The sequence below is a fragment of the Corvus kubaryi genome, unplaced genomic scaffold (assembly GCF_017639235.1).
Source record: "Corvus kubaryi isolate FWS band 111438036 unplaced genomic scaffold, C.kubaryi_AGA036_p1.0 137, whole genome shotgun sequence".
In the NCBI taxonomy this organism is placed as follows: domain Eukaryota; kingdom Metazoa; phylum Chordata; class Aves; order Passeriformes; family Corvidae; genus Corvus; species Corvus kubaryi.
The window spans coordinates 5631529-5646702 of NW_024580671.1; the positions used below are offsets into that span (position 1 = coordinate 5631529).

Here is a 15174-nt window from a genome sequence, read left to right on the forward strand (position 1 = left end):
AGAGACTTAATAAGTGCAACAGGCCTTCCTTGCACTAATTTCTAATTACTGCTGCATTCTTGTCCCCAAGTGTTTAAAGTAATTAAACTGATAGTGGAAGAGGCATAGAGGAGATAAGACTTTACATGCCTCGGTGAATCCTGAAATTTCAGAACTTATCAACTTGTTTTTAACATTTGCTGCGCCTAAAAACGTTAACTGAGCACAGAGCAACTTACTATCTATTGAGTTATCCTTATTAGAGATGCAAAGAAAAGTCACATAAGATGACTATATTCATCCTTTAATGTGATAAGCTAATTAATACAAATCATCAGGCACTGCAAAGGACTCCCTTTTTAAAAAAAATTGGAATAAAACCATGCATCTGTCAAAAGCAGCATTAATATTTCCTTTATGATAAGAGGTCCTCAGACATTAAAGTATCATATTTTCCATATGTATTTTCTCTTTTCTAGCACATATAAATATGGCATCCTACTTGACATAGGTGTTGTGGACAATGGTGTCAGCAGTGCTCCATACACAAAGCACTGAGACAGCAGACCAGGGAGATACAGGAATATGCTTTCTTTATAGTGAAGCTTCTTCTAGAGATCTATCTTTGGATGGTGCTTGAGATGAGACACTACTCCAAAGAGAGCTTTGATCACAGACTTAGATTTGCCTTTAGGAATGTGTCATACTCAATTTCTTCACCCACTGTTCTCTAATCATAGCTATACTTCAAACTAAGAGATTAGATTGACAGCAAGAATTCTAAAATTATAGAGTGAAGCAGGGTGGTGTGACATGACCATGTACTCTATGGAATGTCTATTCAACATCAGTCAGCAAGCAGCCTTGAGATGCCAACAGCAGCACTGAATAATAATTTAAGTATGAGTTAAACTGTAACATAGTTTTCCTTTCTTAATGATGTTCTATGAGTTCTAACATACACAGGAGTAAACTGACTTGTGTTCCTAGATTGATATAAGACTTGTTGAACAGTGATTTGAAACACAGGGGATGCAGTACCTCAAAGTCAATCAACTGATTAAGCAAACAAAAATAAAAACTGTGATTCTTCCTCCTGGATCTATTAAGAGAGTAACTGGTCTAGTGTTTTACGAAAAGATATTATTACTGCTCAAATGATATGCACAGTTGAAAATCTGCAATAAAGGTCTATTACACCAACTATACTAGACAATATCTGAAGTGGAAACAGAGAAAGTCAGTGGTGTCAACAACAGCTTTTCATCAGATGGATCCAATGCCATACCTACCATCTCAAACAACACATAAAAATACCAAAAGAAGACCTATCCCAGGGAAACCAATGCAAAATGATGGTTCACCAGACAACCAGGAAATTACAGTAAGTAATACTGGAACTCAAAGTTCACAGCAAAGTAATTTTAATGTTAAAGGAGAAGAACAGAATTTGAAGGCAGCTGAGAGTATCACTGGCAGATTGGAGGTTTGGTTTTTTATACATATATTTAAATATTGCAACTATAACGTACCTTCTACTTGTGTGCCAAAATTTTCAGAAAAATCCTTCTAAACAGTCATGCATTGGTTCAAATGGAGAAAAAGGTGCTGCTTACCCACTATTGATGTCATCAGTCCTCAGGCTTTTCCCAAGAATGTCCCCATCACTCATGTAGCCACCAACGTCAGCTTCAGAGGATATGTCCAAATCACCACTTCCCTTCTCACTCATGTCAATCTGTGAGATATTTCCAAGGCGAGAAACAGCTGCTCGGCGCAGCGGGGTGGTATACATGAATCGAGAAGGGTCTGTGTGTATGAAGCGACTTGCACTGCTGCGAGGATAACCAGCACCCAAGGATGGAGCATCTCCTGCCTGCAGCCGAGGACTGGCCTGCCCCAGCCTCCAGGTCACCGGGGTGGATCGGCTGGATAAGCTCGGTATGCTTCTCCCATTCACTTCAGTTGTCACAGTGCTGTCAAAAGTTGTCTCCAATGTGCTGCCAAACAGAATGGAGAAGTCAGTGAACTGTGCTTTCTCTATTCCTGAGATATCAGGAAAAGTGAAGGCTGGAGGAAAGCATATTTGTTTCTAAAAATTCTCCGTGTGTGTATGTGCTTTCACCATATGCACACGTGTGCTTGTATATGTCCTCAGTACTGAGGCCAGTCCTGTTTAATATTTTTATCAATGACCTGGATGAGGGGATTGAGTGCCCCCTCAGTCATTTTGCAAATGACAGAAAGTTGGGCAGGAGGGCTGATCTGCTGGAGGGCAGGAAGGCTCTGCAGAGGGATCTGGACAGGTTGGATCTAAGGCCCGAGGCCAATTTTATGAGGTTCAACAAGGCCAAGTGCCAGATCCTGCACTTGGGTCACAACAACCCCATGCAGCACTACAGCCTTGGGGACACAGTGGATGGAAAGAAGCCCTGCAGAAAAGGGGCTGGGGGTGCTGGTGACATGGCTGAACATGAGCCATTGTGTGCCCAGGTGGCCAAGAAGGCCAGTGGCATCCTGGCTTGGATCAGCAATAGTGTGGTCAGCAGAAGCAGGGAAATTGTTACCCCTTGTACTCAGCCACACCTCAAATCCTGTGTCCAGTTCTGGGGTCCTCAGTACAAGAAAGACACTGAGGTGCTGGAGCAAGTCCAGAGAAGGGCAACAGAGCTGGTGAAGAGTCTGGAGAACAAGTCTGATGAGGAGCAGTTGAGGGAGCTGGGGTTGTTTGGCCTGGAGAAAAGAAGGCTCAGGGGAGACCTTACCACTCTCTAAAACTACCTGAAAGGAGGGTGTAGTCAGATGGGGGTTCCTCTTCCCCTAGATAACAAGTGATAGGACAAGAGGAAATAGCCTCAAGTTGTGACAGGGGAGGTTTAGATTAGATATGAGGAAAAATTTTTTCACGGATAGGGTTGTCAAGCACTGGAACAGGCTGTTCAGGGAAGTGGTGGAGCCACCATTACTGGAAGTATCTGAAAGACTTGTAGACGTGGGACTTTGGGACAGGGTTTATTGGTGAACTTGGCAGTGCTGGGCTAATGGTTGGACTTGGCGATCTTATAGGTCTTTTCCAACCTAAACAATTTTATGATTCTATGATTCTATAACCTCTACTTGTGGGAATGGTGCCAAACACCTGGCATCTTAACCAAGATTGGAACAAGAGAATATTGGCCCTAGAGGCTCTGCTGATCTGTGCATGTGATTGAAGGTGCTGCAGGAAAACTATTTTGGTGGAAAATCCACCATATGAGTGTGTCACTTAGTGTGATTGAAAACAATCACATGCATGGAATGCTTGAGACATGCTTTGTGTGTAACAAAATTAGCGGAGACCCTAGGGACCAATCAGAAGGCGGTAGTTTATCTGTAACAAAATTAAAATAGAAGGGAGCTCACATGTGAAGATAAATGAAGGAGAGGGAAGAAACAACACCTGGAGAGCTCAAAGCTATAACACTACACCAGTGGGTCTTTTTCCCATGGCCAACATATTTATTTTTCACATTTAGATTTTTCCTTGCATTTGATCTCATCCCCAACATCTACTTATAAAATTACCTAAAATAAATTTTATAGGCTTCTAAGTAAATGTGTATGAAACAACTATCTTTGTGAAGTATTGTATAAAGACACTTTGACAGTATACTATATGAAAGTCACATGGCAGTTTACTGTCGCAGGTAATTTTCCTTGCAAGTCTCTCAGTCATTCAGCAACTAGTAATACTCTCCCATGGTCCATATTTTCAGCAGTCTACACAAAACCAGTATACCTGTGGCTTATCTGGGTCCCTCTAAGGCTGGACATGGTTTCTTCCAAATTCTGTCTCAAATCTGCTATGTTTTTGACAGTTCTCATTCTTCTTGTTTCAGGGTCTTCCCCTGGAAGAAAACAGTAAAACCCACATACTCTTGAACACGAGTTTATAAGGTTCAATAAAGTGCACACATATATCCACAGCTGAGAACACACACACACGATTGTAAATAGGGCTGTCCCTTTAATCTTTTAAAAAATAAAACTTCATCCTTTCATTAATAGAACACATATATGCTTACAAATAACATGTGGTATGTAAAAAAGCCCACCAAAGTATCCCTGTTAAGGCCCAAATCTATTAATGAAACTCTGATTTACAGTGTTGGAATTTTTATCCTCTGTAATCAAGGCATGATGCAGCCCCAGACCACTTGATACATTATAAAGGCCTTTTTCAGTCCTTGACATTTTACATAACTCAGTAGGAAAAAAAGCCACATTAAATCTGTGTCTGGAAAGAACTGGGATGACTCTTAGAACAACTCTTTGGTATTCACTTAACATCAAGGCTATTTCAAAGTACTCCTTAAGTAAGGCACTTAATAAAGCATCCTTCCAGGACTGTAATGCTTTCCTGAAGAGGGACATTATTCTTTGTATGGGATAAAATAAAATATGCTTCTTGGGATACAAATCTGAACACTCCACACATGTGCATCATTTGTACAATTACAGGTTTCAACAGCCTTCAGGATCCATTGTGAAAAACTGGTCTCATATTTCAGATAAAGAAGCTTTCAGAATTTTGCCTAGAACATCCTGAACAATGTTTACTCCATACAATTAAAACTAAATTTTAAAAAGGAGAGAAGACACGTATAATATGTTACAAAAGAAAAACATAATAAGTCTCAAAGGAACCTCCAGTAGTCATACGCCAAGAAACAGAAATGCAGGTTTTCTAGCAAATTCATAGATCAAGGAAGTTTAATTCATTTTACTTTTGAACAATAAGAGAATTTAAAAAGAAATTCTGTGACAAAAATTACTGATTTGTTCAAAGCTGCTGTTCTACTGCTGATTGTATCCTGTATCTGCTGCTTGTAAGAAGCTTGGAAAGAAGCATCGGTATTAGAGTTACATGTAAAAATGCTGAACTTGAAGTGCAAATAATTCCTCTTTGACTCTATTACAAATTTCACATCATACCTCACAGACCCTTTGCAGTCAGGTCCTATTGCCCAAACGTGCTGCAGTTAAGAAAAATCTCAACTCCTGATATTAAATGGAAATAAATTATTTCATATATATTCCATATAAACTTTAATTCTTCCTCAATAGGCAAGTGATGCACTGTACTAGCCAACATACCCTGCAGTTGTGGCTTAATGTCAAGCTAGCTTTCACAGCAATGCCAGTTTGAGGTTTTCCCATTTCCTCTGCCCTGGTTGTGTCTTCTGTCCTCTTTGCTGCAGCCAAACAGTCCTTCAGTAAATGATGTTTGCCTATTTTATCTCTCAAAAAAAAATTCTTCAGTGCGTTAATGTCTATAAACATCTATGTTGGCACCATGGAACTGACAGTGGGAAAAACACCTGGGCAGGACGGGGATACAGGCCCTGCAGTGCTGCCAAACTCTCTCTTCTCAAGCCACACCCCAAGGCCATGTCGGTTCACAATATTTAGTTCCATAAAAGAAACCACCTGTGTACATTTTTACATGTAGTACCTTGCAGGAGGCAAATGTTCAGTCACTGAAACTACAGCTGTTCCTGTGTTTCAAGCTAGATGTGTTTGATAAAGCATTGGCAATCAATGTACCCATGGATCCCATGAACTCTTTGCAGAAGTTTCTGCACCACCCTGGAGATTCCTGTGAGGCAAAAGGGCTCATGCTTCAGCTCATGCTGAAGACATTTATGTCTTGTTAGACTGAGACTGCTTTTCAAAGCCCGGACAATTTCCAGGCACACTGTCCATGCCTGCCTCCAGGCAGTTGTGGTGCACTCAGTTCCTCACTGTCACTGTCCTTTGCCTTCCCCACTCTGCCAAGCGCATTCAAATTGACTTCCAGGAGCACGTTATATTCCTGCCACAATACCTACATAGGGAAGATCCAGGAACTGTTACCTGCCCTGCCTTGAACCAGAGGTGAAAGAGTAGCTTGTTGGCATAAGAAAATTTTCTATTTAAACAGAAAGACCAATTCCAGGGTCTATGCAGGCAGAATTAGAGTCAAAACAATACTTTATATTTATTTGAGGAACTGAATACAATTCATATTCTACAGTGACCTTGCCCTTTTCCTTCCTTGTTTATCCTTGTCAGTTGTCCTCTTCTGTATGTTAACACTGCAAATTCTTGCAGCAAAAATGACAGCAACTGTCTTTTTTAGTATGTACTGCACAGTAAATGACATAACAAAGCCTTGAGGTATAATTGCAATACATTAAATAAAAAGGTACATATATGGCAAGCTGCCAAAATATATTTTCACAGTGAAGAATATTTCACTTTCAGACAAATTATACCATAAAAATTGGGGTTATTCTATCCTGCAGAGGTGAAAAGTTTGAGATCTAATCTCTTTTGATCTCTCAGTGACACAGAGGGTAATTTCAAAACATTTCCACCAGTTTTTACTAAAAAAAAAGTTAAAACTGAAGTTTTATTATATTCAAATACTACACAGTACTTTATAAAAAATTCTCACTCTAACTGTTATAGGGGTTTAAAAGGAATTTTTCTTTTTTCTTTCCATCCTTCTCTAAAGGCCATATCATTGGAATCCTGCTGTACCATGGATGAACAAGTCAGAAAGTATAAATAGTTGAACATGACAGTGAAGAAATTTTCTGCACTGAGTACAAGATCCTACATTTTCACAACAATACTGACTCCCCATTTACAAGCCTCCTTCTGTAAAGAAGACCATAAGGATGCTGAATATGTTTATTTTTCTGAAAACTAACTACACCATGCCTGCTAGTGGAGACACTATAGTGCTTATTGCATCAGGATTGGGTTCAAAGGGATCCCAGACTCCTCTGGATACCTTGTTTCTTATGTTATGGTGCACTGCCATCATAGTCTGGCCATATTTGCATGACCTAACATATCAGAAATGCTCCCTGTCTTGTTATCTCAAGTGATTCTGGTTTGGACAATAAAAAAAAGCCAATCTGTCTCACACATGGGGAGTCTAGGATAAGACTAAAACCAGGGTACCCTGAAACTTTCTGTCAAAAGTCTGTTCCTCTTACAAGAAAGGCCATTTGCTCCAATCACTAGTAGCTTCATCATTTATCTTAAACATTATTATTCCAAAAGACTGTCCCCAAATTTTTGCCTATAAACAGTGAATCGTTATTCCCTCAATAAATTTCTGGAAAACACATTCATTTCTTCCACTGTGTGAGATACATTCACAGGAAATCAAAATAGACATTTTATAGGAACTACTGGATACCTGGGTTAGACTTTTACATTCACATTTCTGAGGCTCACCCATAGTTTCACATTCAATAATACTGTTCATAATGATTTCTGTTCTTCTGCACATGTAATCACAGCCCAAAGCAAATGGGAGAATAACAGTTCCACCAATTGTCTGATTTGCATAAAAGGATTTACAAATAATAAGCATCTCTGCAGAGAATTGTCCACTATTAGATATTAACTTAATTCAGAAAGGAAAGCACCAGTTTTACTCTGCAAGTGGGGAAACTGAGGCTTACAAGAGAACAGGGATTTGTCAGTGACAAACAGCTGAAGAGGAGCAGAGGCAGGTTAGAGCTCAGTCTCCTGTGCTAGCAAGCCTCTGATCTCTAGCAGAAGCCCTTTTAACCTATTGGTACAATCAAGTAATAAAAGGTATGCGTACAAAGAGAATTCTTGTTTCTTTCTTGTGTTGAGATGACAGCTTTTTACACTACATATACAGCAAAAATTTTGTCCTTAATGTTTAAACACAATCAGGGCTAACATATCTGCCAGCAAGAAGCTCCAGGCTGGACACATAGCATATAACCTTTGAAAAGCAAGCAGCTATTTCAACCATTTGACTGGCTGAAGAACAAAGCTTTGGAAATGAACACTTTTAGCACTCTTATAAGGGGCTGAGAGATGAAAAGTAAAGCCAGTTACACAGAAGCCTTTGAAGCACCTATGGCTGTGGACTTCAAATACTCACTGGCATGCACAGATATAACAAAACTGGCTATTTAAGCTAAACTGAAACCCTGGCATTCACAATTCTACATGTAGGGGTAAAATTACCTGCAGGGGGGTTAGGGAAGGGGGAAGAAATACTGGAGGGGCAGTTTTTAGGAAGGCCAAGACATTTTTTGTCCCACCCAAACCCTGGATTCAAGACATCAATTTCAAATTAATGAGAAAAAATGTCAATAAAGTAAAATAATTTAAGAATAAACTAATAGCACTTAAATATTTCAAAATATTTAAGCACTTATTTTTCAAAAAGCTAAGCAAACTATACTCCGTTATTCACAGGCTGTTGCTGCCCCTGCACCCATCAAAAGCAATTTAGACATTTGTCTTCATTTCATACAGTCTTAAGAGGTCATAGTAAGCAAACAAAGAAGAAACGGCTAGACCCTATTTTTGCATACTACTGCAAATAAACCCAGTTCTGTCTCGGGAAATCACTGTCAAGATCAAAAATCTGCTCTATGCAGATATCTGCTAATACTTGGGTCTCCTCCTGCCCTTCCTGATGTCAAGCCAAAGTTAACTTACCTAAAATATCAGTGTAAAGGACCTGTTCTAGGTCACCCAGCATTGTTATTATGACATCTTCATCCAGATGTGCAGTCCCTTCACGCAAGCACCCTTCCTCCTCCTCCTCTGCCCAGGTCCTGCTGGGGAAATGGGATGTACAGGGTGCATTTTCATCATCTGATTTTTTGCTCTCCTCATTGTCAATCTGAAAGCCTTCACCTGTACTCTGGTCTCCTGACCTCCTGGATGTCCTGCTTCCAGCAGGTGGTATCCCCTGAAATGCTTGGGGTGTGGTGAGGCTGGAGTGGCAGAGAGAGTGCACTGACTGAGAGAATGCCTTGGAGAGGGAGCCTCTGCACCCAGCTTCTGTCTCCCGCCGTTGGTAACTCTGGCTGGACTTGGAGGCGTTTCCAAACCAGTTCTCCCTGTATGAGTATCGCCTCTTCTCCCCTTCACTGATGAGCGTGAGATTGGTTAGAGACTTCTGCTTCTGAAGACGAACACACCCTCTTCTAACCTCCGTGCCTTTAAACACTGACAATTCAGCAGATCGCTGCATCTTTCCGGCTGGGGCTTTACCTCAGTTAGATTTCATATTTCTGAGATGGACAGCAGCTCAATTCCCCTGAAAGGTCCGGGTGGTGCTCCCTGCATCACCGCACGCTGCCCACCCCAGGTAGCACATACTTGCACTCGCAGTGAAAGCACAGCTCAAACATGCACTCTACGGACTGTAAGGGACTAGACAGGCACAGTCATCTTCTTTGAAATTACGCTGCTGTCTCTGCTAAGCCACTTCTCGTCCGTCACATTAATCTGCAGTACTTACAGTCATTTTCACTTAGATTTCTCTCAAGCAGAAGAGAGTTGATCAAACACTCTGCTCCAGCACAGAAGTAATCCCAAAAGCCAACCGTGTTTTCCCCTCTCCATCCAATCACCAGTCTCATCGGAGCAGTGGGCCTGCATCTCTTTCTACAGCTGCTGCCTTCTGAAATCCAAAGTAGGCACAAGTACTGTCTCGGGCTTTTCCCTCCCTCTCACCAGCTCATGACTGATTCTAGTGCACAGCTCTTCACTTTAGATGGGCTGACACAGAACTGCAAGTACAGCCTCCACGTCAGAGCTCAATAAAGAGCCAAAATTAACCACTGAAGCACAAGCCTCCTTACATTTTAGTATTCAACCTGCATTACCAGATATATGACTCTTCTCTGCTACTGCAGTGAATGCTGCTGGCTGCCATGGCAGCAAACATCCTGGTGAATTAAACCAGAGACACAGAAGCCTCTGCCCACTTTACAGTGCCACAGGTTTCAAGACACAGCTTCACCTGAATGGGATGCTACAGTAACTGATCTAGCTCATGATAAAATCCTATTTTTCTCCCCAAAAGGTAAGGATGAAAAACTATTTCTTCCATATCCCTGTTACTCCCTATGCAGGAAGCTAAAAGCAGACTTGCAAAAGGACCTCCAGTCTTGCAATTTCTGCCCTAAATAAAAAAATATCATTTAAAATCGTAAGATAAGACTCGGAACAGTATTTGTCTGGTAAGATGATTCATAAAAGGAAATATTTAATTTCTTTCTCCTTAGAAAGCTACCTTGTTTGCACCTCTGTGAGATTCAGAGGCTAGTATAGAATTAAAAACCTGTAAAAAAATCATTGTTTCACAATATTCTGAAGAAAACCTATTAATGGAAGAGTAATTTTTTTATAAAGCAAATCGGTATTGTGTCTGAACTAAGTTCAGCAATTTTGAATGCTATTTTTAAATTCATTATCCAGAGAGGAAGAAGACTTTGGTTTAAATGTATGCCTTTTCTCACAAAGAAAAATATATTAGTCCCAGAAATGGACAGATGAACAAAGAAATAGCTGAATTTAATTATAATTTTTTTAGATACAAACTTTTTATCTAGGGGGAATTAATTTCACAAAACATTATGTAGAAATCTACAAATAATGAAATTGCTGTATAAAAATAAACAGCTTTTGTCAGTGTGAAAATATGCTCATCTCAAGTCTCTACCTGAGAAACCTTGACAGGCAAATAACCTTTAAAAATGCCACCCTAAGAATTACAAGCTGTTCACAGATTTCCTGTATGAATAAACAGATGTTAACAGAAGCCTCAGTGTATTTCTTGCTTTTCACTGGTTCAGTTTATAGTCTTTGAAGATACACAGGGGAAAATTCTTGGAAATTTTAAAGGAAAGGTACATTTCTTCCTAGATAACTCGCAGAAACACAGAATAACCTAGAAAAAAATCAGTAGTCTAAAGTAATGGTGGTTTTCCATATTAAAGCACTGACGAATTCCTAGAAAGACATGTTCCACATCAAGAGGAGGTACTGCTCCCATCCCCACCTAGCCCACACAATCAAAGAGAAGACAAGAGAAATGGTCTGTCTGCCTGAGTACAAAACTGTCCCAAATATTAAACACCTGCCACTTTTTCTGCATGGAAACAAAAGATGAGACTGCTGTGTTTACTCCCAGGGTTTGCCACTTGCAGTGACATATGGGCGCTTAGAAGGGTTTTATGAACGTGCGGGTGCCTGCCTGCCTGCAGCAGAGCCGAGTGTGGTGTGGGTGCTGATGTTATCTCAGAGCTGGTGTGGTGCTGGTGTTGTCCCAGAGCTCCAGCACTGCCTGCACACTCCTGTGCTGGTGTGCACTGACAGTGCCATGCAGCTGTCCCAGCCTGTCCAACATGCCTGACTAAGCTGTGGTTGTTAGAAAGACCTCACAGGGATGTATTGACAACAGAGAATTTGAAAAATGAAGGGCAGTCTCACTCTTTTCACATTAATTTCTTTTATATCCTAGATTTATACTCAAATTGGTACTCTCAGTTGCTATGTTTTGAATCAACAGGAAGGATAGTGATTTTTAGCTCAGTTGGTCAGAGCACAGTGCTAATAATGCCAAGGTCATGGATCCTATTTCTGTATGGGCCATTCACTTAAGAGCTGGACTTGATGATCCTTTTGGGTCCAACTAAGGCTATTCTGTGATTCCATGATTTGGCCCTGTGATGTAAAAGCTCTTTTGGAGATTGTCTTGGAATCAAGAGAACAGGCTCTTTTCCTACCATAAAGAGCAAGTCTGAATCTCTCCCTGACATTCCAAATCCATGAATGGTAACTGCCCCACGTGCTCTTTCATGCTCCAACATCTGCAGGCAGTGACCTGTCTCCATGGTCAGCTGTGGGCAGATGTGTACCTGCTCTGCCTCCATCCACGCTCCCAGTGTGCATGGTCACATACAGCAGTCATTACTGCAGAGCTGCAGCTGGCCTCAGTAAGCCCCATGGGCAGGGCATGCCCCTAGTGCTCAGCATTGCTCTGCTAGGGAAGCAGTGCATGGCATGGCTGCTCAGCTCCAACATGAGAGACCAGATAGAAGACTGCCAGAATTGGACAGGTATATTCAGTCCTCTTTCTGGCTGGGAGCAGAAGAGTTTATGGCAGGGGACAAAAAATGTTCACCCAATGAGGCACACCAAACCTCACATATGGTGCTGGCAGTAGGTGCCACACAACTCCAGGCTGGACGTGTCTCTCATCAGCACAGCTGCATCCTGGCCAACCCAGTGGGTCTCAGTGTTTCTGCTGACCTGTTCCATCTCCCAACGGAGCTGTTCATTGCAGCCCAGCTTCAGCAGCACACAGGTCACAGACCATCATACTGAAAAGGGAATGATGCCTGGACTGTGTAAGAGTCATGTGAGGGTAGCTGGCAGCTGCAGCATTCACCTGCCTCATTTCAAAATACATTAAAAACACAATGAATCAAATGCTTTTATAGAGATGTACTGAGGCTCATCACACAACCTTCATTCAGCCTTCCTGTGTACGAACATTTTGCTACATCTCTTAATTATAAAGTTATATGAACTTTTCTCCCATTAATCCTATTGCCTCACTTGGTAGACATGCCATTGTGATCATCCTCAGATACAACAGACACCTATTTATCTTGGACCAAGTGCTCATAGAAAGAACACTGGATTTATCCGTGTACTTTACAACATCTCTCTACAGGGTGTCATTTGACAAAACATAAAATTGCAATGTGGAAAATTCTCAGGTTTATTGATTGAAAAATAACTTTCTAAAGCTGGCCTCTCCATTTTAAAATGTTGAGATATAGCAACAAAAAAATACATCTTTCTAAGCTAGAAGAAAGTATAGGAGACAAGAGGAGAGCAAATGTCAAGACAGCATTATTCCCCAACTACCTTGCAATTCAGTGTGTTCTCCACCCATCAAGCAGGAATATGTTTACATCAAGAACAGCTTAGGGAACTTCCTGAAGCCATCACAGTCAGCGAAATATACTACTTTGTATTTACTGTCTCTGCCATAACAGGAATTATAAAAATTATTTTAAGAACTAAAAATCTTTGGGCAAATTTAGCTGTCAGATAAGACTTTCTTTGAAGTCTCAATGGGTAGTTTAAAACCCTAAAAATGAATTATGTAATATATCTGGAAATGCATAAGATTATGCATCTCTTCAGCTAAGCTTACTTGAAAAAAAATGTAAACTATTCCTGAATGTATTAATTAGCTATTTCTTTCACAGAGCAAAAAAATAAGCACAATAAACATAAAATATTAAAATTTGAATGTTTTTATGCTAATCCTGACATTGAGATAGGCCTATAACTTTTAAAAGTACTGTTTCATTTCTGCTTCATCTCTCAGATTTTTAATAATTAGTCAATATTTATAAATTCATGAATAATTACTTAACCAAACACTTTGCATTAAGCTCTTTGAACATGCCAGCCCTTGTTAAAGCCAAATGCTATCACTGATATAATAAAATAATACTTTGCAGTTTACCAGCATGTACAGTTTACAATGGATTATTAACTAATTAACTTACTGACATCCTTCTCCAATAAACTTACTGCAGAAAGTGATAAATGTCACAGCTACTTTAAGAAGAAATACTTGTTAAGAAAGTCTGAACAACTTGTTCCCAGCCATATCATGAATAACAACAACCAAATTGGACTATTTTATTAGCCTTTCTTTTCATTCTCATTTTATAATCCTGTTTATAAAGGTATATTGCAGTTTTGCAGAAACCAAGTGGATAGATACTGAGTAGCCTTGTTGAGGCAATTGGTACATGAAGTTCATGCAAGAAATTGTGTTCATACTTGAATGAAGAATTGTTCCTTATTTAGGTCTCCCAGACCTCTGTCTGAGATTTCCCAGACAGAGGTCTGTACACCTGTGTGCCACGTGAGCAACAAGCCTACCATACACAGAACACACCAGAACCACTCCACAGGTGTCTGATGCCTACAAACAGGGCTCATTCAGTGGGAGTACATGTGTCACTGGTGCTGTGCACACAGAGGGGATTCAAGGCATGCATAAGCCTGAAAACTGCTCTGCGCGTGCTCTACGGCTGATCTGCATGTGCACTGTGGAAACACCTGGGGCTGCTCTGATGAGCTGTGGAATATTCAAAAGGGAAAAAATAAAGTAGGGAAAAGGCTCAAGCACTTCAGATCACATCTAGAACAAAATCCCACCAGAGACATAGGAACAGATTTACAATGGCTCTGCCAAGATGCAGAACTGGTTTTAGGCATAAGCCATGTATATATTCACCAAGAGCAGCAGATTATTGATGACAACGTAAAAATAAAGAGGGCGTCCAGTTTATCAGGGCCACACTTGTGATTCCATGCCTACACCAGCCTCCCCACCTCCCTTGCCTTCCAGCACTATTCTCTTCTCATGGCTGTGCAGGTAAAACCAAGTAATCACTTGCAAAGTAGCGAGTAGGATACAAGTGGCTTGAGCTCTGATTTTACCTTTCACCAGCTCTGAGCTGGAAGACAGGAGAGGCTATAAAGCTAACCAGCTCCCTTGGAGGAAGAAGACACAGCAGAGGAGAGCTGGAAACTACCTCTACATATTATTGCTTTACTTTCTACTTTCCCATCACCACTGCTGAGATGGTAGCAAAAGGATGTGAACTGCCTTGCTGGACACAGAAAGCAGAGCAATGACTTTTTACCACTACAGCAAGGAAATTAACTTGGGTTTGGTTCCTGAACTATACAAGGAGTGGTGCCTGGCCAACCACTCCTAAATCATTTTTGAGATTACTTTTTCTGCATCCAACTTTTGCTTATATTATGGAGAAGTCTTGAACCAGACATGCTTAAAAGCATCAGTTTAGGTTCATTTGGTTGATATTGCTCCAAAGTGGATTAGGAGTTTTAATACGGTCAGCTTGGCTGGTTATGGGAGCAGTAATCTTCAGCCAAGATGCAATAACAAACAGGAATGTGTAACTATTCAGAAAGTAGAGAAACAGTTTATACAACAATATTGGCCAAGATATTCTAGTCCTGAGCATGTCAGCCTTAATTCTAAATATGTGGCACTTTAAAAATAATAATGATTAATGAAGCAGGAACAAAATACTGGTAGGACAGTGCTTTATGAATGCACTCCTCCAAGCTGTTTAGTGATTTCCACAGATGTTCACTCTTTTGCATTATCCTTACTGATCCTTACTGTTTACAAACATATTGTGCTAGTTTAGTGGCTACCAAGCTTCAAAAGATCAAGGTAGCAATCAAGATGATGCCCATCCATAGCAACAGTTGATGATTTTAGGAAGAAGGTAATATCAAAATGAAAGA

The 15174-nt window shown here is 40.5% G+C and overlaps 1 protein-coding gene across 9 annotated transcripts in view; it reads right to left on the minus strand.

Moving 5' to 3' along the window:
- The window catches only part of NAV3 (neuron navigator 3), a 524494-nt gene that overhangs the window by 105481 nt on the left and 403839 nt on the right, over positions 1-15174 (minus strand). For all 9 annotated transcript variants that reach the window (XM_042017696.1, XM_042017695.1, XM_042017693.1 and 6 more), the window contains 2 exons: positions 3758-3866; positions 1596-1979 (listed from right to left, as the gene is read on the minus strand). In XM_042017696.1, the coding sequence (XP_041873630.1) occupies positions 1596-1979; positions 3758-3866 (493 nt within the window). The remainder of the gene's footprint in view (positions 1-1595; positions 1980-3757; positions 3867-15174) is intronic.